Source organism: Camarhynchus parvulus, chromosome 13, assembly GCF_901933205.1.
Source record: "Camarhynchus parvulus chromosome 13, STF_HiC, whole genome shotgun sequence".
NCBI lineage: Eukaryota > Metazoa > Chordata > Aves > Passeriformes > Thraupidae > Camarhynchus > Camarhynchus parvulus.
Window position 1 is genome coordinate 2,145,749 of NC_044583.1, and position 26,334 is coordinate 2,172,082.

At 56.8% G+C, this 26,334-nt stretch overlaps 1 protein-coding gene across 1 annotated transcript in view; it reads right to left on the bottom strand.

Moving 5' to 3' along the window:
• Positions 1–8,652: 8,652 nt before the first annotated feature.
• LOC115908821 (protocadherin gamma-A12-like) overlaps positions 8,653–26,334 on the bottom strand; it is a 107,056-nt gene continuing 89,374 nt past the window's right edge. The window contains 2 exon segments of the mRNA XM_030957685.1: positions 8,653–11,068; positions 15,875–15,963. Coding sequence (XP_030813545.1) covers positions 10,842–11,068; positions 15,875–15,963 — 316 coding nt within the window. The 3' untranslated portion in view covers positions 8,653–10,841.

Consider the following 26,334-nt stretch of genomic DNA (forward strand, 5'->3'; position numbering starts at 1 on the left):
TGTTTATAATATATTGTAATTAGCAAATAGTTAACTTTTATAAATTATAAATATATATATTATATATATATAAATTATATATATAATTATATATAAATAAATTATAACTTCTATATAAATTATAACATCTATATTGTTTCACCCTTCACATGAGACTAAAAGCAGAGTAAAAGTTTTTAAAATGCCTCTCAGTTGCCCCATCTCTAAGTCAAAAAAGAGCTCAACCCAACAGTCCTGCTGCCTTCCCAGCACCTGGGCTGTGAGAGGGCTCCTCGTGGGCCAAGGGCTGTGCCACCCTCCTGTCAGGGCAGCCAGGAGCTGCCAAATGCCCTGGAAAGCTTCAAAGTGAGAGAGAAATTGGGGCATGTGAGCTGAATTTGGGCCAGCCTGGAGCCCTGCCTGGGAGTTTGCATTTCCTGGTACCAGCTCCCTTTTCTCCATGGCTTTGCAGCTGTGGGAAAGGGATGCTCTGAGAGCACAGCGTTCTCATGACAGCTTTTCTGTACAAAAAAATGGAGAAATAAACATGATTTTTGGTACAAAACTGTGATTTTTGTCTCCACATCCTAACTTTGCTGGTGCAGAGCTGAAGCCAGAGCCTTGTGGCACTGAGCTGCAGGGAGCTCATCCAAGCTGGAGGGGGCAGCTGAGGAGCCCACATCACAGCTGTGGTAAGGGCAGTGCCACCACATCCCCAGGGAAGGCTGGAAATCCTGTTCCCTGCCCCACAAACCCACCTTGGCACACCAGGTGTGGTGTCTCAGAGCCCAGACACAGGCTCTGGGGGATGGAGGTGTCCCCTCTGCCCAAATGTCCCCAGGGCTGAAGGCCAGGTGGGTGGGAAGTGGGCAGGACAGGAGGCACCCTCCCTGTCCAGCCACTTGTCACAATGGATCTGCCCAGGGACAAACCAGCAGCAGAGGTCACTCCACTGGAGCCTGTTTGTCCCCGAGGGTGTGCAGACCTGTGTGACAGCTCTGTGACAGCAGTGTCCCTCCTGGTGACGCCCAGAGGGTCCCCCTGCCCTTGCAGTGACACGAGGAGCCCCAGCCCAGCCACCAACTGAGTTTAGAGGTCAAAGCAGCCAGAACTGGGCCAGGCTGCAGCTCCCTGCTGCCCTGCTGGGACCAAGGACACCTTCTCCCAGATGGCCACTTTGGCAGGACAAATGTTCATGCACGTGGCCCTGGCTTGGTGGCACAGGGGGTTTGTCCTTGGGACTGGTTTGGTGCCAGGGCAGCACAGGGACACCCCAGGCCGGGCTGTGCTCCTGCCCCGGCGCCCAGGGCTCCCTGCAGCTGCTGCTCTACTGCCCAAGCCCTGCTGGCACCTCCTGCTGGCTGCTCCACGGGCTGCCCAGTCCCTCCTTGTGGCCAGCCCTGCTGGAGCTCTGGATGCTGAGAATTTTAGACTTTCTGTGCTGACAGACTCTGACCCCCAGAGAACTCTGCGTTTGACCTGAGGCTGTGGAGGAGGCTTCCAAAATTGATTAATAGCACTGGGATTATGGGATTAGAAGTGTGTAAAATATCACAAGGTAGAAAACCAACACAACCCCAACCCCTCCTTTACCCCTGCCTGAGGTGGGGAGCAGCCCTGTCCCCCCTCCCTGCCACCAGCATGGCCACCTGATGGTGGCCAAGAAGAAGAAGAAGAAGGAGCAAGACTGGACACAGCCAAGACTCCTCCATCTTGGGACCCCAAGCCCCCATTCTAAAACCCTCAAAAATCTATTTTTCACCCCGTGACAAACTATTATTCTACTTAAACTCTCTTGACATGTAATTCTTCATATAAAGATCGGTAATTTTTTCCACGGGTCAAGATCAAAGGCACAGGGGGGTCTTGGGCTCTGTGCCAAGGTCTCTGAGCCCCCCAGGCAGGGGCTGGAGCCCTCCAGGGCAGTCAGAGGAATTTCCAGCCAGGTCTGTGTCCCAAAGCGTCCCTGCCTGTTCCCCAGCCCCCTTTGCCACCCCCCTGCTGCAGAGGTGTGGGGTGGGGCCAGCAGAACAGCCCTGGCTCCAAGAGGCTTTCAGGAGCAGGTCCCCACAGGCATGGACACACAGGGACTGCTGGGATAATTTAAAATCCAGGCCAGAGACCTGATTATTGCCCTAGTTTGCATCAAATCTCAGTTTGGGGTTTTTTTAGCAGCCTTTTGATGAGCTCGTCAATGACAAGTTGCTAATTGAGGAGTGGGAGGCCCACAGTGTCCTGTGAAAACGGGGGAGAAAAAAAGCCAGGATTTAAAAAAACCAAAGAACTGTTTAAACCTGGCACTGGGCCTGACTGCAGGGAGCAGGGGGATGGAGAGGAGCCAGGCTGGGGTGGCCTCAGAGAGACAATGGGGGTGCTGCTGCTCAGTCAGGGGGTGGGGACACCCCAAATCTCTGCAGGGGCTGGGGGAGCCTCAGCAGGGACACCCCCATCACCCGGGGTGCTGCAGCAGGGGGAGGACTCTGGTCTCTCACAACATCAGCCCCCTCCAGCACCCAGCAGAGCTCCAGGCTCCACATCTTTTTATTCCACACCCCCTCAATATATTCATTGATTTATAAATTCCCTACACGTACAGCTGGGCTAACAAGCACACTTTTAAGCACAAGCTAAAACACGAGGTAAAAAAAGGATCGGGTAGAGATGAGAAAACACCGTTTTTAAATATTTTGGAAGTTATTAATGGTACAAAACACATTTTCTTCCTGTTCCCCTGTGGGTTATCTCTGTGGGGATGGTGGGGTTGTCTGGGCCCTCCCTGGCACCCAGGAGCCCCTTCCCCATTCCCTTCTGTCCCTGCACAAAGCAGCTTTGTCTCCCTTTTCCTGCCCCTCTGCTCCCCCTGGCCGCTGTCCCTCGCTGGCGCCTGTCCCATCTCACCCTGCAGCACAAGGACCCTCCTCCTCCTCTTCCCTTTATGTGGGGGGAGTCCCAGCCCCCCAGTGCAGCTCACAGAGCCCCCACAGTCTGGAGGGCATGGGGAGGATGGCAGGGTCCCCACCCCGGCCCTGGTGCTCTCAGGGTGATGGGGAGGATGGCAGGGTCCCACCCCAGCCCTGGTGGGGTGATGGGGAGGATGGCAGGGTCCCCATCCCATCCCTGGTGCTCTCAGGGTGATGGGGAGGATGGCAGGGTCCCCATCCCCATTGTCCCTGGTGGTCTCAGGGTGATGGGGAGGATGGCAGTGTCCCCATCCCATTGTCCCTGGTGCTCTCAGGGTGGTGGGGAGGATGGCAGGGTCCCACCCCAGCCCTGGTGGGGTGATGGGGAGGATGGCAGTGTCCCCATTCCATCCCTGGTGCTCTCAGGGTGGTGGGGAGGATGGCAGAGCCCCCAGGGCTCAGCACCCACACGCTGGGGCCAGGGCTGCAGGTGGCACTGAGGGAGGGTGGGCACTGCTCCCCAAAGCCCCCTGAAGCTGGGGTGCCTTGGGGGGCTCTTTTCATCCTGCAGCCCTTGGCTTAAGGGGCTGCTCTCCCTCCCCTGTGGCAGCCAGGCTGGAGCTCGCCCAGGAGGGCTCCTGTCCAATCCCAAACCCCAAACCCAGCCCCACTGTGTGAGCCCTCTGGGGCCCCAGGATGTGTCTCTGCTTCCCAGCCCCAAACTGGCAGTGGCTCCCGAAGCTTGGCCAGCAGGGTGTGCTGGGCTCTGTGTCACCCGCTCCCTGTCCCCACGGGAGGAGCACAGCCCAGCACAGCTGGATCTGCTCCCTTTCCTGCTGCCAGGCACCCCAGAAAAGCTCGGGGTGGTTTGGCTCAGCACTGCTGCCCGTTCATGGGGAGAGGGGCCCAAAACCCCCTCCCCAACCCGGGCCTGGCTGCTTTTGCCATGTGCCAAAGGGAGAAGGGGCAGGCAGGCAGCACTGGGCACGGGCAGCCCCTGCCAGAGCAGCATTCGGGCTTTTCTTGGCCTTTTTTGGGTGTGGTTTTGCAAAGCTCTGCCTTTGCCCCAGCTCCCTGCGGTTAATGGGGGCTGCAGGTATCCCTGGGGTAATTGACACAGCCTGGTGCTTCCAGGGATGGTTTGGGGGGCCAGTCCTGGGTTCTGGGGGAGCAGAACGATGTTCCTGCCTGCAGGGGCAGCAGCAGACCCCGGGACAGGCACAAGGGCTGGCTCGGTGACAGTGACATTGGCAAGTGCCACCACAGCCCTGCAGGGGCCACAGCGAGTTCCAGCAGGGTGTGGTGGGAGCCCGGGGAAGGGGACACACGCAGGGGCATCCCCTTGGAGCTGAGCCCTGCCAGCCACTCTGTGCCCTAGCAGCAGTGCCCAGAATCCTTGTCTGGTTTGCCCTGACCCCTCCAGCACTGCCCTCGCCCCTCCTGGCACTGCCCTGACCCCTCCTGGCACTGCTCTGACCCCTCCTGGCACTGCCCTCGCCCCTCCTGGCACTGCCCTCGCCCCTCCTGGCACTGCCCTCATCCATCCTGGCACTGCCCTGGCCCCTCCTGGCACTGCCCTCGCCCCTCCTGGCACTGCCCTGACCCCTCCTGGCACTGCCCTCCTGCCCTCCCCTCTCCCAGCCCCGCGACCTCCGGCTCTGGCTGCTTCCCTGGGACTGATCTCCTCGGGCACCCGGCCACCAGCACGGCTGGGACAAGGGCTCTGTCCCACAGGACGGACAGACAGACAGACAGATTGTTCTCCCAGCAGCTCATGGGGAGGCCACCAGCGGGTCACACGGGCTGCAAAAGGGCAAAATCCCAGCACATCCCATTTCGTCAGGCAGGCTGCTCCTGCCCCTTCCCGTGATGGATGAGCCCTTGGCAGCCCCGAGTCCCAAAGGGGGCGGCCAAGGGCCAGCCCGGCCCTCCCTCCCCCCTCTCCTTCCCCGCGGTCACGAGGCTTCAGTCAGCAAAAGGAAAATTTCATTCCATCTACGCACGCTTTGTTATTGTTATAAATAATAATAAATCCCAGCGGCAGGAAGTGGATTTAGGGAGCAGGAAGGGATGTGGAGGATGGTGAAACACCTCTCGTTTCCCCCACGGGGAGGGATGTGAGGTGTGAGAGGAGCCAGCTGTGTCAGGGGCAATAAAACCCCAGGGGAGTCATGGAGGGCTGGGGGAGCATTTCCCACCACACCCCCCGCTATGGATATCCCCTCTCCTCACCTGGCCTTTTGCACCCACTGCCCCCGTGGTTCCCTTCTGGATATTTTTATCCCAAATACTCGGATTTCCAAGTGCTTTTGGATGGCACTGGCTGCCCTCCCTGCTGAGGCAGTTCTGGCAGGAGAAGCCCCCGCGGCCACCAGCTCCAGGGGCACCTTCTGCTCTGAGCAGCCTCCAGCTCCCAGGGTCTGTGTCACACCCAGGGGGACCTCCCCAGTGCCTTTGGGGACCCCAAAGGAAGGGATGAGGGAGACCTTCATGAAAACTCAACTTTTTTGGTGATTTCCACCTCCCTGCTTCGCTGGGTGAAGTCATGACTGGAGGAGCTGCTGACAGGACTCGGCCCATGACCACAGCCTGATGGAGATTCCAGCTCCCCACCCAGCCCTCCCTGGGGCCAAGTGACAGGTCAGCTCAGCTCAGATCCAGTGGAAAGCTGGCTTGGCTCGATTATTTTCTTTTTTTTTTAATTTTTAATTTTCTCTTGTGTTTCAGTTTCAAGGTCAGCTGGAAAAAAAAACCACAAAACAAAACAAAACTGCTGCAAACAAGGGCTCCACAAGTTGGTGACGTGGGACCAGCACTACCTGTGGCATCTGGATGCTCCAGCTCTGCCAGGAGCAGGGAGTGAGCTGGGGACAATCCCCAGAGGGGGAACAAAGGGGTCTCCACCACTGTGTGACCTGTTCCTGCACCACCGAGAGCTTCCAGCCCTGCTGCCCGCGGGGTGTGGAGGTTCCCTGGTCCCACACCAGGGCTGTACCTGGGAGGGGAGGGAGAAGTGCTGAGCTAATCCCAGTGGTGGGGAAAGGAGATGGAGAAAGAGGAGAAGCAGCTGGAAGGAAGGTGCAGGTGCCTCCACCAGGGTGGAGGAAGATCCGAGCCCCTCCTGGCAGTGGAAGGATGCTGAGAGCAGCCCAGCATGGATACCCTGGCCCATGGATACCCTGGCCCATGGATACCCTGGCCCATGGATACCCCGACCCATGGATACCCCGACCCATGGATACCCTTGCCCATGGATACCCTGGCCCATGGATACCCCGACCCATGGATACCCTGGCCCATGGATACCCTGACCCATGGATACCCTGGCCCATGGATACCCTGGCCCATGGATACCCCGGCCCATGGATACCCCGGCCCATGGATACCCCGGCCCATGGATACCCCGGCCCATGGATACCCTGGCCCATGGATACCCCGGCCCATGGATACCCTGGCCCATGGATACCCTGGCCCATGGATACCCCGGCCCATGGATACCCTGGCCCATGGATACCCTGGCCCATGGATACCCCGACCCATGGATACCCTTGCCCATGGATACCCTGGCCCATGGATACCCCGGCCCATGGATACCCCTGGCCCATGGATACCCTGGCCCATGGATACCCTGGCCAGGCACAGTGCCCATCTGGAACTGGGTTTGCTCTCACCCCCCACACAGCCCCTCACCCCCCCAGCCAGCAGCGGGCACAGAGGCTGGGACCCCCAGCCCCACCCCAGCAGAGCCCCTCGGTCCCCAGCATGGCTGCAGTGAAACACCTCCCGCATCCAGGAGCTCCTTCCCCAGGCCAAGTCGCTGTCCCGGGGAGCAATGCCACCACCCCTGCCATGTCCCAGCAATGCCACCATCCCTGCCATGTCCAAGCAATGCCACCATCCCCTTAATGTCCCAGCAATGCCAGCACCCCTGCCATGTCCCAGCAATGCCACCATCCCTGCCATGTCCCTCGTCCCGAGCGCCCCCGGGGGCTCTGTCCTGCCTCTCTCTTTGTGTCCCTTTTGGCAGGGCTGTGACTCCAGCTCTGTTCCCGTTGCCTCCCCAAGCTCGGGAATTCCCGCAGCTCGCCACGCTGCGCTGAGCACGTTCCGCTCCCGCCTGCCCCCGCTAATTAGCGCGGCTGACCGAGTTTCCTTCATCAGCGCTAATTGGCCAGGTCTGTGTTCGCGGCTTCCCCTGCCTGGCTCTCGCCGTGCCCTGCGGTGATTTCAGCGAGAGAGAAGGGAAATGAAATGGAACTGGAGGTGCCCCCTCAGTGCACACACCTGACACCGCCACCCGCAGCTGGGACACGGGGACACCGCGGGGCTCAGGGCACCGGGGAGGCTCCTGAGCCAAACCCAGCCCTGGAGCTCTGCAAAGCCTCTTTGTTCCCTGCCCGTGGTGCCTGTCACCCGCCTGGGGACCCACTCGTGTGACCATCCCCGGTTCCTTCACCACCAGCCCTCAGGCACCCGGTGGCATCAGCAGCCAAGCGGGCAGTGACACCTGGTGCCCTGGGATGAAGCCACTCAGCTGTGACAGGTGCTGGGGACAGCCCGTGGGTGGCACCTGGGAGTGCTCAGCCCTGCTCCCCATAGCTGCAGGTCGATGGGATTGATCCCCCCTGGAGCTGTCCCCGATGCAGCCCCGGTGACCGAGCACGGGAGGGACAGCAGCTCGGGCTGGGGACACCCACGGTGTCACAGGGGCCCAGAGCAGCAAACCCCTGTCCTGGCACTGCCCTGACCCCCGTGGCCTCCCCTGTGGCCTGGGACCACCTGTCCCAAAGGAAGACACCCCTCATGTGTGTGACCAGGGCTGTCCCCGCAGGAGAGCTGGGTCTGCGGGGTGCAAGGGAATTTGGGGAGAGGGATGTCCCTCTGAGAGGTGCACGGGGATTCTCAGGGGTCTGTGTGCAGCTGGAGGGGGGTTTGGTGTCTCTATGGGGCACCGGGGGATTTGGGCAGTGTCTGTCAGTCTGCAAGGGGGGCTCAGGGGGTGCTCGCTGTGGGAAAGGGCAGAACTGGGGGGTTTGGGGGGCAGAGCGTGGGGGCCACAGAGCTGCACCTGGACAGAGACACTGGGTGGGGATGGATGGGATACAGGGATGGGGACTGCACTCTGCACACCTCCTGTGCTCTGCTAACAGAGGGGAGCAGCCCCAGCCCCCAGTCCTGAGCTCTGTCTGTCTGTCTGTCTGTCTCCTGGGACTGCTCTGCCCCCGCCTCCTCCACCCTCCCCCTCACATCTGGCCAGCAGCAGCTTATTTTTTCCTCCAGGGTTGCGACATCCTGAGCCACGGGATGTTTTTCCTGAGCCTGTGTTGGACCCCTGGAGGGGGAGGGTGGGAGGATTGTCTTGGCCAGGGAGCTCCAGTGACAATATCTGACTGCCCTCCCACCCACTGTCCCCAAGGGCACAGAGGGGAGATCTGGAAAGCAAATCTGACCAGGGCTGGAGAAAGGAGAGTGGATTCCTGCTGGTGATGGGGACGGGTGATGGAATGCCAGCTGGGTCTGGTTCTCCAGATCCTCCAGGACTGGGCAACAGTGACCAGTGATGGAGAGGGGCAGCTGGAGCCTCTTGGGGCTGCAACTATCAACCCCATCATGTCCTCAGTCACGATCCACAGCCAGATCACCCTCCACTCAAAGGCCTGGGTGACCAGAGGATGGGGCTGCCACCAGAGCATCCCCACTGCTGGAGCCAGGGCCATCAATCAGCCAGACCCCACCTGTGCCTCCCTTTTCCCACCAGAATAAACACCATCCATTCAGAAGAAACCATTTTATTATTTTTTTTTCCCAAAGAAAAAAAGCAATATAAATATTAGAGTATAAAACTTGCGTGTAACACATCGACGTTGGTCTATATGGGTATAAGAAGGATATAAGCATATATATAATATATAAGTATAATTCAATATTAGACACATTGAAAGGGCAAACGTGTTTCATTTCACGCACACTCGGAGCACAGACCACACGGAAAGAAGATACAGAGAAAATTGAAAATACTGATGTCCACAAGTTAGTTACTGCAATTAAAAATAACACGCCACTAAATACACGACACTCACTACGCTACCTCAGATTGCAGATTAAAAAGAAAATATAAAGACTACGATTCAGCTACAGCATTTCTAGAAGGGGGGCAGGTGGCAGCTGCAGGGGACAGGGTGGGAACCGCTCCCAGTGCAGCCAGCGCCGGAGGTGGCTGGATCTGGATGGAACACGGAGGATGCTCCTGCTGCCCTGCTTGGGAAGGGGGCAGGGGTGGGGAGAGCCTGGCTGAAAGGGTTGGATCTGCTTGGGTGAGTTACGTGTTAGTGATTAAAAAAGGAAAAAAAAACAACACAAACCCCCCTGGGAAACTCGGTGTGGCCCCTTCCCGGCCACCCCACAGCTCCTCCCCTGGCTCTGGCTACACAAAGCCCCCATCTGCCTCTCTGGGGGCTCAGAGCTGCTTTGCTATGGGAAGCTGGCCTGGTGCTTTGGTGATGGGCACATGGAGAAACTCTGATCCTCATCCTTCCATTCTCCTTGCAGGATACGAAGCCCAAAGCCAGCGGGAGCATCACCTCCTCCTCTGGGCTGGCCCCGCACGGCCCCGTGTGCCACTCCCCCAGTCACTGCCCCCCGTTTTGCAGCATCACCCCCTGCTCTTGGGTCCCTTGTCTAGATCTGGTCCCCAAACACCACCAAAACAACCATCACTTACTCAGCCACCAACTCTGCACCAAAGCCATGCACCGGCAGCTCCGCGGATCCCACCCATTGGGCGAGACCCCCAAGAACCGCCCGACCACCCCAAAGAGCCTTTGGGGCCCGAACTAGAAGCAATATTGAGTTTCCCCAGCCCGCCTGAGCCATCCCACCCCATCCCACCCCTTCCCCAGGGCAGCCCGGGCGGCTGCCGGCGCGTTCACACCACGTGGGCATGCGAGGACTGTGCGGGTCCGTGGAGCTACGGCGCTAGTGCAGGTGTGAGGAGAGGGACGTGCATGCAGACACCGTGTGCAGACAGTGAAACCTCGTCCCCGTGTCCCCTGGGCAGGGACCTGGCCAGGCCTGGCCGCGGGGAGCGAGGCTCTCTTAGCCTTAATTCCATAAGAACATCGACTGTACATATAAATATTTACTGCAAAGAAGGTTTGAGATGTGTCTGCTCTTCGGAGACCCCTAGAACCGCCGGGGCAGCTGCCGCACACCTCAGCATGCTCCTCATGGAATTCCCTGACTCTCACACAGCTGGAGGGCTTTTTCTTTATCATATTTCAGGCCATTAGTGGTTACACTTAAAAAAAAAATTAAAAATGCTTAGGATGCAGCTTTGCCATATTCCCTTTGACTCATGCAATATAAACACTTTTTTAAATTTTTTCTCAGATGACAGGTAAGCAGGAACTGAAGCACTCCCTACCAACTTCCAAATTCCAAAATCCATCGCTATCGTTGACTGGGGGTGAATTTTACGAATGGAAAATTTAACAGCAAAGAACTGGAGCGAGGGCTCTAAGCTAAGAACTTCCTTTTCCTTTCCAAAAAATAGCTGAAGGGCTATAAATTAAAAGATCCACATTAAAATTATTTACACTGGGCAAAGCCGAGCACAAGCCTTGTGCCTTTCTTGGACTACCTGGGAGCAAATTGGATCCAAAGACATGGCAAAAGACCTTCCGCCCTTGCATATTCTAATACCCGAGGGATTGTATAAAACATTATTCACAGGGCACTTGTTTGTGTTGGGTTTGGATTCCGGATTGGTTTTCATCATGAGACCTGAGAGCAGCGAGCCCCTGCTCTCAGCCCTGATGATGACGAGATACATTCGCAGCATTTCCTACTTTTGCACCACAAAAAAAACCAAAATTCACATTCGTCCTCCGGCCTGGGCTGTGGTTTTGGGGGAGTGCTGGAGCCGGCTGCCCTGTAGCTCTAAGGTCTCCTTTTTCTTCTTCACTACTTCTTCTCCTTCTTCCCGGATTTCTTCTTGTTGCCCGCGGCGGGGGCGGCGTTCTTGGCGTCGCGCTTGCCGGCGGCGTTGGTGAGCGTGGCGTTGCTGCCCGGGATGTACACGTTCTGCCGGTAGTCGGGGACGTGCTGCAGGGTGAACTGCGGGCCGTAGCGGGCGCTCAGCCCCATGGTGCCATTGCCGCCGCCCAGGGTCGAGTTACCGTCAGCAGCTTCTGTGGGGAGCACCGGGCAAGGGGGGAAAGAGAAGGGCAGGATGTTAAAGGCAGCTGGAGACCCCCACCCCAAACCTCAGCAGCCCTACAGGGTGTCAAACCCAAAACAACATCACCTTTCAGCTCCCCACAGGGCAGCCTGGCACAGAACCCCCCCGAAACTGCCCATTACAAACATACTGTGCAGTCACACCATTAGCGATGCATTAAAGGAAATCCAATATTTATTTATTTTTCCGCCGCATTTAAAACCCTGCCCGCGGTATTTTTCTGCAGCCAGGTTTATTCAGGGAGCGGGACACGGGAGAGGAGAAAGAGAACGCCTCCCCTGCAATACCACAAAATGGCTCTAGGAAGCCGAGCGCGGAGGAAATCAATGCCAGAGCGTGTCTGATGGTCCAGATCGGGGAGCAGGGGGAGGAGAAGGCGAATTCATTCCTGTCGCTATGCAAAGCTCCAGCACGGAGCGAGCAGTGGGGAGGGGCACGGGGCCCCCCGGGATGCTGGAGACCAGATGGAGACGGGGGAATGCACGGGGGCAGGGGGAGAACGAGCACGGGGGGATGGCAGGAATGAGTGATGCTCTTGCCATGAGCTGCTGCACGATCTGCTCCAGTGCAGCTGCCTCTGCGCGGCTCAGGGTGGGATCTTTCTGAAATGGTTTGCTGAAATTCAGCCTTTGCCTGAGACTGTGGCTCCCATCTCAGCCCTTAACTGCCTCGTGCTCATGGCTGGGGCCAGGCTCTCCTGAAGGATGGGGACAGCCAGCCAGGGCACCCAAAGGGTCCAAGGCAGAGCCCAGGGGTGCTGCTCCCTCCTTCCAGAGGCAGAGAGATTGTGCGAACAAAGAAAAACAACGAGCAGAGGTGGTGGGCTGGGTCCCCTCGTGTTTCTCCTCACTCCAGACCCGCTCTGTGCTGCCTCTGCTTTCCCCTGAGCAGATGGAGGTGGCTGAGCCAGCCAGAAAGCTGGACAAAAAGCTGGAGCACATCCCAGCATCCCCTGAAATACGGCTGTGTACACATTCCCCTTGCAGGGGTCGGAAGGATGAAGCAACTGCAGTTTGAGAAGTTGCAGCTGCTCTGTTGGAGCGGGCAGGGAGGAAAACACAGCGAGGCTGAAAACAAGAGTGATATTGTGCACTGGGGCAGGGCTGGGGGGTGCAAACAGGGAAATGCCTTTCACTTCCTGCTCTGGAAGCATTCCCCACAGCAGAATTCTTCCATAGTCTCCATGAAATGGGGTCCAGACCCAACAGGGCTTGCAGGACCTTGTGCTGGGGGGATGCATCTGTAATTAGTGATATTTATTGCTAATCCTCACTCGCCTCAGCAGCAGAATATTTCATTAACAACCACCTGAAGGGCACACCCATGGAGGTGTTAGAAATGACCCCCATAGTGTGGGATCACTGGAGATGTGCAGGTGCACTACTGTGAAGAGGTTTTACAACAACTTCTGTGAGCCAGAGAAAAGTTTGAGAAGAGGATCCATGTTTACCCCTGAAAGAATTTCCTACCAAGGTCACTGACACACAAACCAAGAAAGAAAGAAGGAGAAATAAGAGAAACCTGCAACTGCCTGTTCCAATGAGCACTTTGTTTGCCTCTCATGACCAGTGAGTAAAATGCAAACTTTTTGTAAGAATGTATAAAAAGCATGCATGCTGTAATAAAAACAGGTCTGAAGCCTTCTGAAAATGGAGTGTGTTGCTTTGGATTGTCTCCATCTCAACTCTGACACACTACAGCCTCCAGCCACGGGAGAATTGTTTTTTCTGGGCTGTCCCAGCTGGAGCCAGCCCAGTGAGAGGCTGGGTGCGCTCGGGCACCTTCTCCTCCCTGGGTTTTGCTGCCCTGAGTCCCTCTGGGGCCACCCCAGGGCTCGGAGCAGCGAAGGGCTGGGGGTGCCAGCACCACCCAAGTCCCCATGAATTAACTGCAGTCTCAGCACAGCTTCCAGCAGGGAGAAAAAGGCACTGGTGAAGTTCTCAGCCTGCCATGGGTAAGGGTGACCGGCTGTTTCTAGGTAACACTGACATCAAGGCTGAAAAGGAGAACAGGAACAATGGAAGGTTATAAATGGGCACCGAGGTGCTCTTGCCAAGCAAAGCTCTTGAGCTCTCGTTGCTGGAGAGGTCATGCTCAGCCTCTACCAGCAGCCTGTCATTATCCCAAACGGTCCTGAGGAGGAAAACAAGAATTTGGGCTCTGGCAAAAATAACCACGAGTGGCTGCATCGCCCCCGGGGCAGAGAGGAGGCCGGGGCAGCCCCAGAGCAGCTGTTGCTGCAGCTGCTGGTGGGGCTTTCAGGGGACCCAATATAGCGTGTCTGCCCCTGCCTGGGGGCACAAGGACCTCCCCTTTCTGCTCTCCCACCATCCCATGGCACCTCTCTAAATTCTCCCTGGAGCCAGAGTATTTTAAGGACAGGATGTCTGTCCTTGAGAGTCTGGGGTCCTGGAGCATCTGTGCTCCTTGGGCTGTCCCAGCAGCTGCCTCGGCCCATTCAGATCGCTCCAAACTGGTTTTTCATCCTGTTCCCAGCTGCAAGGCAGGAAGGTCCAGAGGAAGGATGGCTGGGAAGGGAGGCAGAGCCCTACAGCAAGGTCACAGCCCTGGGGGGAAAATCAGGTCCCCAGATACTCTGTGATGCTAATTGAACCATTGGGGAAGGGATTTAATCCTCAAAGGACTGGATGGTGCAGGCTTGGCCTGGCATGGCCAGCACTGCCTCCTGCTGAAGCCAAGGAAAACCCCTGGGCCAGGGTGAGGATGCATCCGAGGCATCGCTGTGACCCACGTGTCACCCCGGAGCTCAAACTGAGCTCAGTGGGTGACAGTGCAACGTAAGGATTATTTAAATAGCCAGGGAATCACACCCAGGGATGGGTAACACAAAGCTTAATGGGCAATTAGCGCTGCCCCTAATCAAAGCCTGCTCCAATCAACACTATTGGCTTAAAGCGACAGCAGAAGGGGGGACAGGGAGCAAGGGTGACACGAAAACGCTGTGCTGGGGGAAAAAACTGCTGCTGGGTCCCCATGCACACATCCAGCACACAAAGGGCCCGAGCAGGATGGACGGATGAGGCACAGCCATTATCTGCAGGAGGGATTTGATTTCCGTCACCCCCCTGGGCACACCCGAGCGCTGGGAGAGGCTGGGGCTGTGGATTGGGGAGATTTGCTGCAATAGGGCCCGGGGCTCCACCAAAGTCGGTGCTTAACCTGGAAGGGACCCGCTTAGCTCTGATCCTGGGGATTGCTGGAGCAGCAGCCAGAAGAACAGCTTGATTTACCAGCAAGGAAACCGGATCTGGAGACACTGGGTGATGATAACCACATGCAACCCCAAGGGCTGTTTTTCCGCGGTCGTTTTTCAGAGCAAAGACACATTTTCACATTGTTTCTTTCTCTGGAGTGTAAACAAGTCCCTTGCCCCAGCCCTGGTCCCCCTCCCCAGCCCGGCAGCTGTCTCCTGGTGTCTGCAGAGCAGCAAAGCTCAGCTGCAGCAGCTTTCCAAGAAAGCAACACCAAAGCCATTCCTCCTCCCTCAGATTCCTTCCCTCCCAACAGCTCAAAGGAAACATCCTAAGCATTTTGCACAGGGTTTTATGGCCGTGCTTCTATTTTTATATCAAGGGGGGGAAAAGACTTGAAGGTATTTATAAATAAAGGCTCTATGAAAAGCAGGCTCTTTATCCATAGTGCTGCACAGAATGGTAATTGTCCTGGTTTTACACAAAGCCACGGAGACTGTGGCTGCGTGGGAACATCCCTCCCTGCCCAAGGCTTCTGCACAGCCATAAACCAGAACAAACCAACCCCAAACGACCCCAAACCACCTTCCTGTGAATACAACTGCAAGGAGGCAGCAGCAGCCAGGGGAGGAAAGCTTGGTGAGCCCATGGCTCAGCAGAGGGGCTCAGGGAGCTCCTCTGCACACAAGGTTTGTTGGGAATACTGGGTCAGGCATTCCCTGGTTCCCTTGGTCCAGCCTCCAGCCACACACAACTTCCAGCCTTCCCTCCTCCTCACCTCACAGCAAGTTTAATTTACTGTGACTTTCTGGAACCAAGCAGTCTATAAAACATCATCACCACACTGGTTCTTCCATGTCACACAACCCCAGCACAGCCAGGTGGTGTTGTTTCAGTACAAAGCAAAGAGTTTGGGTGGAAGAAGCGTCCCTGTGTACAGGAATCAGGTATCTCCTCTGCCTGGATCCTTCCTGACCCCTCTCTCTGTAGGGAAATCAGTAATTTTCCACCTAGATCCTTCCTGACCCCTCTCTCTGCAAGGATATCAGTGCTTTTCCCTCTGGATCCCTCCTGACCCCTCTCTCTGCAGAGAGATCCATAATTTTCCACCTGGATCCTTCCTGACCCCTCTCTCTGCAGGGACATAATTTATTTTCCCTCTGGATCCCTCCTGACCCCTGTCTGCAGGGATAGCAGGGCTTTTCCCTCTGGATCCCTCCTGACCCCTCTCTCTGTAGGGAAATCAGTAATTTTCCACCTAGATCCTTCCTGACCCCTCACTCTGCATGGACAGCAGGGCTTTTCCCTCTGGATCCCTCCTGACCCCTCTCTGCAGGGACATAATTTATTTTCCCTCTGGATCCCTCCTGACCCCTCTCTGCAGGGACAGCAGTGCTTTTCCACCAGCTTTGGGATCTGTTGCAGCAGAACCTTTGCAGGCTAACCCAGCTAAATCAATTCCCACAGGATCTCCTCTATCACCATGACCCCAGGGGCCCCCCAGAGCAGGAGTCAGGCTTTTCCCAGGAGTGATGGACACCAACCATTGGCTGAAGCCAGGATCATGGCTTGGAGCATCTCTGTGTCAAACTGGTTGTTGGGCCAGGCTCCAGCTTCCTCTCCATTCTGGGAGCTGTGGGAAAAGAAAAGAAACAGCAAGTTACTCCAGTTCAGTCAGGAGCAGTGGGCTGGAGCAGTGCATGCTTTACATCCTCCCATAAACAGCCCTCAGGGGCCAGGACCCTTGCAGAGTGTCCATCCCTCACCCTATTGAAGAATAACCACCAAAGGCACTTTGGGGACTCCATGGTGCATCCAGCAACACCTTCCTAACTCCTGCTGCCCTCAGAGGCCACAGCCAAGCCTCTGATCTCCTCCAAACCCCACCAGTGTGGAATCACAGAATGGTCTGGGTTAGAAACATGATCTATTTCCAACCCCCTGCCATAGGATATAATGCCATCCATTGCCAAAATTAGTGTAAAATCATAAACACTGCAGTCCCAAAGCCCCAGAGGTGCACATCCACCCTTGCAGGACCAAGTCCTCTGCCCTTTTGTGAGTGGATGCACCTCTCAAGCTTTTTGAGGTTACAACCCTGCATTCTGCAGCTTCATTCATGTGATGGAGGGTGAGAAAACCCCACAGTGTGCTGGGAACTTGGGTCATCACAGAGCAGCTGCCTGGCACCACAGAATCTGCTCTGAAAAGAGTCCAAGCTCAGTCCTGGGGAGGCTGGAGCAGCAGGGAGAGGAGAGCAGGGAGCATCTGAGCATCTGCCTTGGCTGCCCTTGGCTGCTGGGGGTGCTGAGCACCACAGATCAGCCTGGGGGAGCTCAGGGGATGCTGACAGACTTTGGCTGAGGAGGTTTTGTGGCCAAGGCTACAATCAGCACTCTGTGCAGGCTAACAAGCCTGGCTTTCATGTGTGCCAGGTGTCAGCTGTGCTCAGCCACTGCTCACTGCTCAGGGCTGTGCTCCCAGAGCCCCTCCAGAGCCCCCACACTTCCTAAACACCTCACCAGCTTCCTGGGGTCCCCTCTGCTCTGTCCCTGAATGACCCCACCACTCAGATCAGCATTGTCTCCTCTCCCAGACCCTGCTCTGACCACCCACAGCCCTTTCCATCTGTTGGAATGCCAGGATTTACCCCTTGGAATGCCAGGATTTACCCCTTGGAATGTCAGGATTTACCCCTTGGAATGCCAGGATTTACCCCTTGGCTGTGCACTGGCTCCCTTGGGATGAGGGCAGCCCTGGGAGCTCTCCTGAAGTGAGGTAGAGGAGGATGTGGGGTTGGAAAGCCCTTCCCATGAAAGGACCTTACCCCATTGAAAGTGTTCAAATCACCAGGCTACAAGGCATGGAGGTGCCTCCTCCACCCCTGTGCTCCCAGCCCTTGTACCCAGGAGCTGCTCAGACCCCAAAACCCTGCTCAGACCCCAAAACCTTACACCCCAACACTGCTCAGACCCCAACACCCTGCTCAGACCCCAATGCCCTGCTCAGACCCCAATGCCCTGCTCAGACCCCAATGCCTTGCTCAGACCCCAAAACCCTGCTCAGACACCAAAACCTGCTCAGATCCCAATAGCCTGCTCAGACCCCAAAACCTTACACCCCAGCACTGATCAGACCCCAACACCCTGTTCAGACCCCAAAACCCTGCTCAGAGCCCAATGCCTTGTTCAGACCCCAATACCTTGTTCAGACCCCAACACTGCTCAGCCCCCAACAGCCTGCTCAGATCCTGAAGCCCAGCTGAGATCTCAGCATCCTGCCCATCCCCTGAATCCCTGCCCAGCCCCTGAGCTCCTGCCCAGCCCTGCCCTGGGGTGTCCCTGTGCCCCCCCTGTGCCCGAGCACTCAGCCCCCTGCACGCTGCCCCTGCCAGCGCGGGCACGGCCGGTGCCAGCTCCGTGGGCACCAGATGGGCTCCTCACGCCCTGCTGAGCATCCCCTGCCTGAGTGCCCCCTCCACCTGTGCCCTCACACACGGACCAGGCTCAATATGGGCATTTTGGAATGGGGATGGACCCACAGGCGCTGCTCGTGAAGGTTGTACCTGCCACAGTGACCTTGTAGCTGCACCAAAGCCCTGTAAGGAGAGAAGCCTTGAATGCTCTTGAGCTTTCAGCATCCCTGTGAAATCCTGCCCCTGGCACAGGGTGCCCAGAGCAGCTGGGGCTGCCCCTGGATCCCTGGCAGTGCCCAAGGCCAGGCTGGAAATTGGGGCCTGGAGCACCCTGGGATGGTGGGAGGTGTCCCTGCCATGGCAGGGGTGGGATGGGATGGTCTGTGAGGTCCTTTCCAACCCAAACCATTCTGGAATTCTGAATATAAGTTCAAACTGCCTTTGAAACACAGTATCTATCTGTAAGGATGCTGTGCAGACTCTCCCAGGTGCTCTGCACAAAATCTGGTCTTAAGCAACTCGTCCAAAGATGTGCAGGACCCGAGCCAGGACCCCAGGACCGTTCCTCCTGTAGGAGTGTCGGGGGGTAGCACGGTCAGGATGGATGGAGATGAGAGATCTCTGCAGCCAAGTCAGGAATTTGGGGTTTATTGCAAAGGGCCTGGGTGCAGGGCCCTGCTGGGAGCTGCCAGCCACAGCTCAGAGCAGGCTGGGAGAGGAGAGGGGGAGAGAGGATGAGAGGGTGAGAGAGTAAAAGGGGTAAGAGAGCCAGGTTCCCGTTCCAATACAATAAATCTTCTTCTGTGTTGAATGTTCTAATTCTCACTAACCAATCTAGTACAAGATACAAATCCTACAGCATTTCCATACAGCCTATAAGAATCATTACATTACCACACTGTGTTACATTTTAAACCCTAAAAACTCCTCTTTGGGCCCTTCTGCCAAGCTGTAGGGTCTGCTCTGACCCTTGGGCCTGTCTGCAGGCAGAGGGTGTTGTTCCATCAAAAGGGGATTACCCTCAGCTGGCCACGCCATTGTTTTCCAGTTGTTCAGTAACTGAGGGATCTCAAAGCTTGCTTTCATTTCAATCTCACTTACAGTTTCTATATTCTCAAAATCTTTTGCCAGGCAATCATATTTATAAGGCTTTCCTGTTTCACCTTCCCCAACACTTCCCCTTCTGTGTCCCGTGCCTGAGCCATGCCCAGCGGGGCACAGGGCGCTGCTCTCACACCAGTTAATCTTTAGGGGATGCAAATGAGCACTAATGGAGCAGAGGCTGCCCCGGCAGGACCCAGGGGACAGCATTCTGAAATCCCTGCATATCCTGGGCCATGCTGGGCACCATTTCCAGCCCTCCTGCATGCCGGGGGTCCTGGCATGGTTTGAAAAGCCAGAAGTGAGGCGTGCTCCCCTCCCAGCTTGGTTCCCCCGTGGTGGGTGTGCCGAGACTCCCCTGCCCGCCCCATGCCAGGACAAGGTGGGGACAGCCCTGGGGCTGCAGTGACCTGTTAATGTCACAACCAGGCTGGGAATAGAGCCCCGGGCTAGATCCAATAAAGGACTTAGGAACCTGAACTCCGCTGCAAACCGCAGCCCATTCAGGCTCCCGTTAACCCCAGCAGCTCCTGCCCCACACCCGGATGCAAGATGAGGTTCCCAGGTTTTTCAGGGCTTCAGGAAAGCTGCTCAGAACCATCCCTGAGCCTCCCAGCCGCTGATCCTGCCTCTGGGAGCTGCCCTGACATGATGGTGGTACCCAGAGATGGGGGGGAGAGAAAGCACAATGAATACCAAATACATTTGGAGGGGTTTTTTAAAGTGTGGTATTCCAGTGGTTTGAACTCTGCTGTGAAATCAGAGGCTCAGGTTCCACTCTGTCTTTGATGTGGCAGTGCCAGCATCACATTTTCCACCTCCCAAAAGACTCTCCCCTCCTCTTCCACGCCTCCTTCAGGCTCCCCGTACAGACCAGACGTTCCTCCTGTCTCCTGCCGAAGCCTCTGTGTCCTGCAGCAGTGGGAATGCAGGAAGGAAAGGCTCACCCTGTGCTCGGGAGATTCACCTACACCAGGACTCCCTGAGCTCCCCAGCCCCTGGCCCCAGGGCTGCATGAAGGCACAGGCAGCAGAGCTGGCACCCCTGGGCACCAGGGATGGCTTGGAAAGGGAGGGCTGAGGGGTCTGGGAGGAGGCTGAGTGGCGCAGTCCAACCCTCCCGAGGGGGGTGGCTCTACCAAGAGATGTGGATCTTGCTCAGGCTGTTCTGAGCTCTTGCTCTAGAGCTGTGTGTCCCAGGGAAGGAGGGCTCTGCATCACCAGCCAGCTCAGCCTGGGCAGCACTTCAGACCCTTTTCCTTCCTTGTGGTTTTACTGAGGGATGAGCACGTGAACTCCTGGCATGAGCCTCACCAGCCCCTCCACTTTGGAGGGCACCCAAAGCCCTACCTCCCCTTAATTCCCTGTGGGATCCCAAAGTCAGACTGCAGGAGGGGCACAAATCACAGAATCCTACAATGGTGTGGGCTGGAAGGGTCCCTAAGGGTGCTGCAGTGCTCCTTGTGCCACCTTCCAAGCACAAGGAGCTCCCCCAGCCTCTCCCACCCTGCCCTGGGCTCCAGTGCTCAGATCACTTTGGTGGCCCTGCTTTTGTTGCAGTGAGGAGCCCAAAATTGGGCACAGAGCTCCAGGTGTGGATCTGTGGGTGCCACAGGAGAATTGAGAGCAACTTCTTGTCCTGCTGGCTACAACCTGACCAGTAAAAGCAGTCAGTCTCCACCACAGCAAGGGTGCACTGGTGATTCATGTTCAGCCTGACACCCATGTCCTTTTTTTCACCCTTACTGCAGCCAGTGTTCCCAAATTTTGCACAAAGAGCCCCAAAGCTGTGTGCCTGCTCCTCCTCATGACGCCACGAAGAAAAAGCTATTTTAGAAATGCCTTAGCATTGCAAAAGAAAAAAAAAAAAAAAAAAAAAAAAAGGGCATTGAACTCACTTCTCTAAGCAGGAAATTCAAGTGTCTCAATTACTTGCAGCGCAATCATCCAGAATTCAGAGGCACAGAAAAAAAAAACCCAAGGGCTGTAATCTAAAAACATCCAAAAATAACTTCTCACAGAGGAGAATGCACACAGCTGATGGCCAGACCTGGCTGCCTTCCACGGCTATAGGATGGGGCTGTGAGTCACAGCTGTGAATCACTGACTCCACAACGAGCAGCCCTCCCTGCCCTGCTGCCCTGCCCGGGGTTGGGCACAGCCCAGAGCCCCCCTGGCACTGCCACCCACCCTCCACAGCCTGGGGTGCTGCTGCAGGGAGCCTGCCCGGAATGGGAGGGCTGCTTCCTATGGAAATACTCCAAGGACTGGCTGGTTTTAATACAAATGCTGTTGATTCAATAGGGTGTTTTTCTAAAAACCCATCCCCCATACGATAGATTTTTTTTTTTTCTCTGTTCAGTTCTACTCCACACTTCAAAGCTCAGAAAAGAGCTGGCTTTCATTTTCAGGAATGCTTCCAGCGTGGCTAGAACTGAGAGAAGGAATCAAAGCCACATTTGAGACAAACCCAGGGTGCAGCATCTGCAGGGGCTCAGGGTGTGGTGGACACAGGGACAGGCCAGGGGCTGTGTCAGGAGAGGCAGGTACAGCCTCTGCTCCACCTGGGGCTGCCTGTGATAAACCTGGCTGCATGGAATCAGGGAATAAGCAGACAAAAGGCATTCCATTTTCATGGAATAACCAGACAAAAGGTGTTCCATTTTCATGGAATAAGCAGACAAAAGGTGTTCCATTTTCATGGAATAACCAGACAAAAGGCTTTTCTGGCAGCCCTGCCACAGCCCCACTGCATCCATCTGCATCCCAGCACTGCCCCACTGCCGAGAGCTTCCACAAGCACCCACACCAGGGGGGCACTTGGGTGCTTTGCTCATCAGCTAATTTGCAGCACCCTCAGCCATCAGGTCCCTTTTTATCTTCCACTTCCAGCACAAAATTATTCCATTTCGAGCACAGAATTATTCATTTCCTTGCGGGGTTGCCATGGAGCTCATCACTATGGCAGCCAAAGGCCTCGCAAACATTTATTTGCACAATCGCCCGATGGATTCCTGAAAAATTGTTTTCCTTGCTCTGCAGCTGGAAACACGAGTCACAGCAGCGCCACAACAAACCGGGAGAGTTTATTCGTGCCAGAGCAATGCTGTCAGAGCCCCCCAGGGCACTGCGAGGTGCCTGGCAGGGCAATGCTGGGCTGTGGGCAGTGCTGTGGGCAGTGCTGGGCTGGGGATTTGCCCGGGACACCCCCAGCATCCTCTCTCCTCTCTTTTTGGGGCTTTCTGGCTCCTGTGGCAGTGCCCTCTCCCAGCCAGGACCTCTCCCAGCCCGTGCTCCTGGCTGTTCCCAGGCAAGGGGCTGTGACTGGGATTTGCTTCTCCTCCCGGCCTCTTTCCTTTCACTCCCATTTACAGCCCCGGTTGCTGCTCCCCTTCCCCGGGGGCAGCACCCAGCCCTCCCCTCCCCACGCAGCTCCCGGAGCCAGGGCTATCCCCAAGCCCATTCCTCCATTCCCGAGCAGATCCTGCTTGCTGCAAGCTGTCCCCCTGCCCCATCCCCCTGCACTGCTCTTCCTCCCTCCCAGCTTCCTCCCCATCCCCCTCCTCTTCTCTTCCCTCCCTCCCAGCTTCCTCCCCATCCCCCTCTGCCTCCCACACGCGGCTCCAGCCGGAGGCAGCAGCGGCAGGAAAATCTCAGCCTGAACATTCCCCGGCTGGCAAAGTGACAAGTGACAGGGAGCAGAGCCGGTGCTGAGCCTCCGCTGTGCTCCAGGCGTGTGGGGACACAGCCCCGAGCATGGGGACACTGCTCCATCCCTGGGGACACAGCCCCGAACCTGGGGACACTGCCGAGCCTGGGGACACTGCCCCGAGCCTGGAGACACTGCCCTGAGCCTGGGGACACTGCCTGTGCCTGGGGACACTGCCCGAGCCTGGGGACACTGCCCGAGCCTGGGGCACTGCCCCGAGCCTGGGGACACTGCCCCGAGCCTGGGGACACTGCCTGTGCCTGGGGACACTGCCCCGAGCCTGGGGACACTGCCCCGAGCCTGGGGACACTGCCCTGAGCCTGGGGACACTGCCCCGAGCCTGGAGACACTGCCCCAAGTCTGGAGACACTGCCCCGAGCCTGGAGACACTGCCCTGGGCCTGGAGACACTGCCCTGAGCCTGGAGACACTGCCTTGAGCCTGGAGACACTGCCCTGAGCCTGGAGACACTGCCCCAAGTCTGGAGACACTGCCCCGAGCCTGGAGACACTGCCCCGAGCCTGGAGACACTGCCCCAAGTCTGGGGACACTGCCCGAGCCTGGGGCACTGCTCTGAGCCTGGGGACACTGCCCCGAGCCTGGGGACACTGCCCTGAGCCTGGGGACACTGCCTTGAGCCTGGGGACACTGCCTGTGCCTGGGGACACTGCCCCAAGTCTGGGGACACTGCCCGAGCCTGGGGACACTGCCCCGAGCCTGGGGACACTGCCCTGAGCCTGTGGACACTGCCCCGAGCCTGGGGACACTGCCTTGAGCCTGGGGACACTGCCCCGAGCCTGGAGACACTGCCCCGAGCCTGGAGACACTGCCCTGAGCCTGGGGACACTGCCCTGAGTCTGGGGACACTGCCCCGAGCCTGGAGACACTGCCCTGAGCCTGGGGACACTGCCCTGAGTCTGGGGACACTGCCCCATCCCTGGGGACACAGCCCGTGCCGGGGGACACTCCTAGTGTCTGGGGACACTGCCTGTCCCGGGGGACACTGCCCCATGCCTGGAAACACAGCTCTGTGCCTGGGGACACTCCCCGAGCCTGAGCCTGGGGACACTGCCTAAGCCTGGGGACACTGCCTGTGCCTGGGGACACTGCTCCATCCCTGGGGACACTCCCCCGAGCCTGGGGACACTGCCCCACACATGGGGCCCGGCTGAGCCTGGTGACACAATCCCATGCCTGGGACACTTCAACATGGGGTTCATGGGGACACTGCCCCGAGCCTGGGGCACTGCTCTGAGCCTGGGGACACTGCCTGTCCCAGGGGACACTGCCCCGTGCCGGGGAACACTGCCTCTGCATGGGGACACTGCTCTATCCCTGGGGAAACTGCCCTGAACCTGGGGACACTGCCCCGAGTCTGGGGACACTCCCAGTGCCTGGGCACACTCCCAGTGCCTGGGGACAATCCCCGAGCCTGGGGACCCAGCCCAGGGCGAGCATCCCTCTGTCCCACTCCCCACACCCGTATCCCGCATCCCCCCACCCTCCCCAGCCCCAAAATGCAGGATCAGCTCCAGAAGTGCCACCATTCCCTGTCCCCTGTCCCTGCCGGTCCTTTTCCCTCCCCAGCCCCTGGGCTCATTCCAGCAGCTCCAGGGCCTGAGGGAGCCTGGGTGACGCCCAGCTTTAGGATCAGGACTTTGCAAAGATGCCAAGATTGAAGATGTTAGCGAGGAACTGTGAGTGGGGGGAGCATTTCCAGCCCCCCAAAGCAGGGGAGCCTTTATTCCAGCCTGAGGAGCTGCTGAGATGATGCTCTGCTGGATGAAGGCAAAACAAAAGCCAAAAATGTTCCTAAAATGGGGCCAGGGCAGTGTTCCCTCTCCCTGGAACTCTTGTAACCCTCCTGAAGGAGACAGAGCCCAGACCAGTAATTATTTCCCCCAGGCCATCCTGCCACCATCCATGTCCCAGACATGCCAGGAAGGATATTTTGGGAAATTCTTTGGAAAGGTTGCTGTCCCTGTTTTTCAGAGCCATCTCTGCAGCCGGCCATGGCACGTGCTCAGCTGTGCAGGAAGCAGATGGAGGGAGAAAAATTAAACTAATACATGTAGCACCTGTTAAATCACCTAAAATAGCTTTTCTATACATAAAACTGGTGATGAAACCCCTGATATTCTGGGGGCTCTCTCACATCCCATCACCTGGATATTTCCTTTTCTCTACAAAAGACTTTTGTCCCACTTGGCAGGATCTGGAAGGTTCAGACTTGAAGGGCCATGACAAATGCAGATAAAGGGATTATTGGCCCAGAATGGTCCGTAAGGGAAGGAAATACTCAGTTTAAAAGGGCTGTGTGATGTAGAAAGAAGCCCAAATACTGAATTTGCTGAGATTTGGGTTGTTTGTAGCCAAAAGGGTGGCCCCTGCAAGCAGGAGTGCTCACAGGTGGCAGAAAGGACAGCTCTGTGGTCTCCTGACTGTGGAAGGGGAGGTGGGGTGGGACAGGACACATCTCTACAAAACCCTTCAGCTTCCAATCCCAAGATCAGATCAGCTGTGCAGGAAGAGAGGGAGGGAGAGGAGTTATCCAAAGAAAAGTCCTGCTCCCAGCATCAAAACAGCTCCTGCCTGCCCTGCAACACAAATCCACTCCAAAATTGCACCCCAAGGCTGCAGCCCATGCCCAGAGCAAAGCCAGGCTCTGGGCAGCCTCACAGTCCTTTAAAAGCAATCTGGAGGGTTGATAGGAAACCCCAGTAGTTAAATCACAGCATTACCAGGATGGAAAAGTTCTCCGAGATCATCGGGTCCAGCCAAGAACCCAGCACTGACAATTCCAGCACTAACCCAGGCCCCAGGTGCCACATCTGCACAACTTTCAAATCCCCTCAGGGACAGAGACTCCACCACTGCCCTGGCATCTGTTCCTGCTCCTGACCGCCCTTTCAGAGAAGAAATTTTCCCAATATTCAACCTAAAATTTTCCCAATATCCAATCTTAACCTGCCCAAGTGCAAATTGAGGCCTTTTCCTCCTCCTGTCCCTGTTCCTGGAGCACAGCCCGACCCCCCCGGCTGTGCCCTCCTGGCAGGAGCTGTGCAGAGCCACAAGGGCCCCCTGAGCCTCCTTTGCTCCAGGCTGAGCCCCTTCCCAGCTCCCTCAGCCTCTCCTGGGGCTCCAGCCCCTTCCCAGCTCCGTTCCCTGCCCTGGACACACTCTAGGATTTCCAAGCATGAGGGCTCTCAGTTGTCTCCAATCTTTTCTGTTCCACAACCCAGCAGGTCAAACCTGGCAGATAGAACTGTCTGGCCCTTCCTGGGCTTCTGAGGTTCCCTCCAAGGTGTTTGCTGAGCAAAAGCCACACAAGAGGCTGGGGACTGGTGTGGGCTTCATCACTGGACACGAAAAACCACCCCAAATACTCCCCAAAAAGACTTCACTCCCAGGCTCCCCAAGTTGGTGATTTGAGCTGTTCAGCCCAAGGATTTGGCAGGGGGAAATCCCCTTCAGAGCAGAGCTCCTTCACTGGCACAACTCCTCCTGCACTCAGAGATTCACAGCCCACATTGAACACTGCAGCTCTCACTCTTAGGAGAACGCTGTCACTTAGATTAGGGCTGTTCCTTCAAAGAAATGCCCTCAAATAGAATTCCAGAGGCTGCTGTGATTTTTCAGGCTGCAGGGCTCCACTCACACCTTCCCCAGGCCTTGGGGAGGCAGCTGACAGCAGCTCCACATGCTGCAGGAGTTGTGGAGGAATCACTACTCAACACTGAACAGGCAAACAAACACAACCCAGTCAGAAGCTGGAATTTTA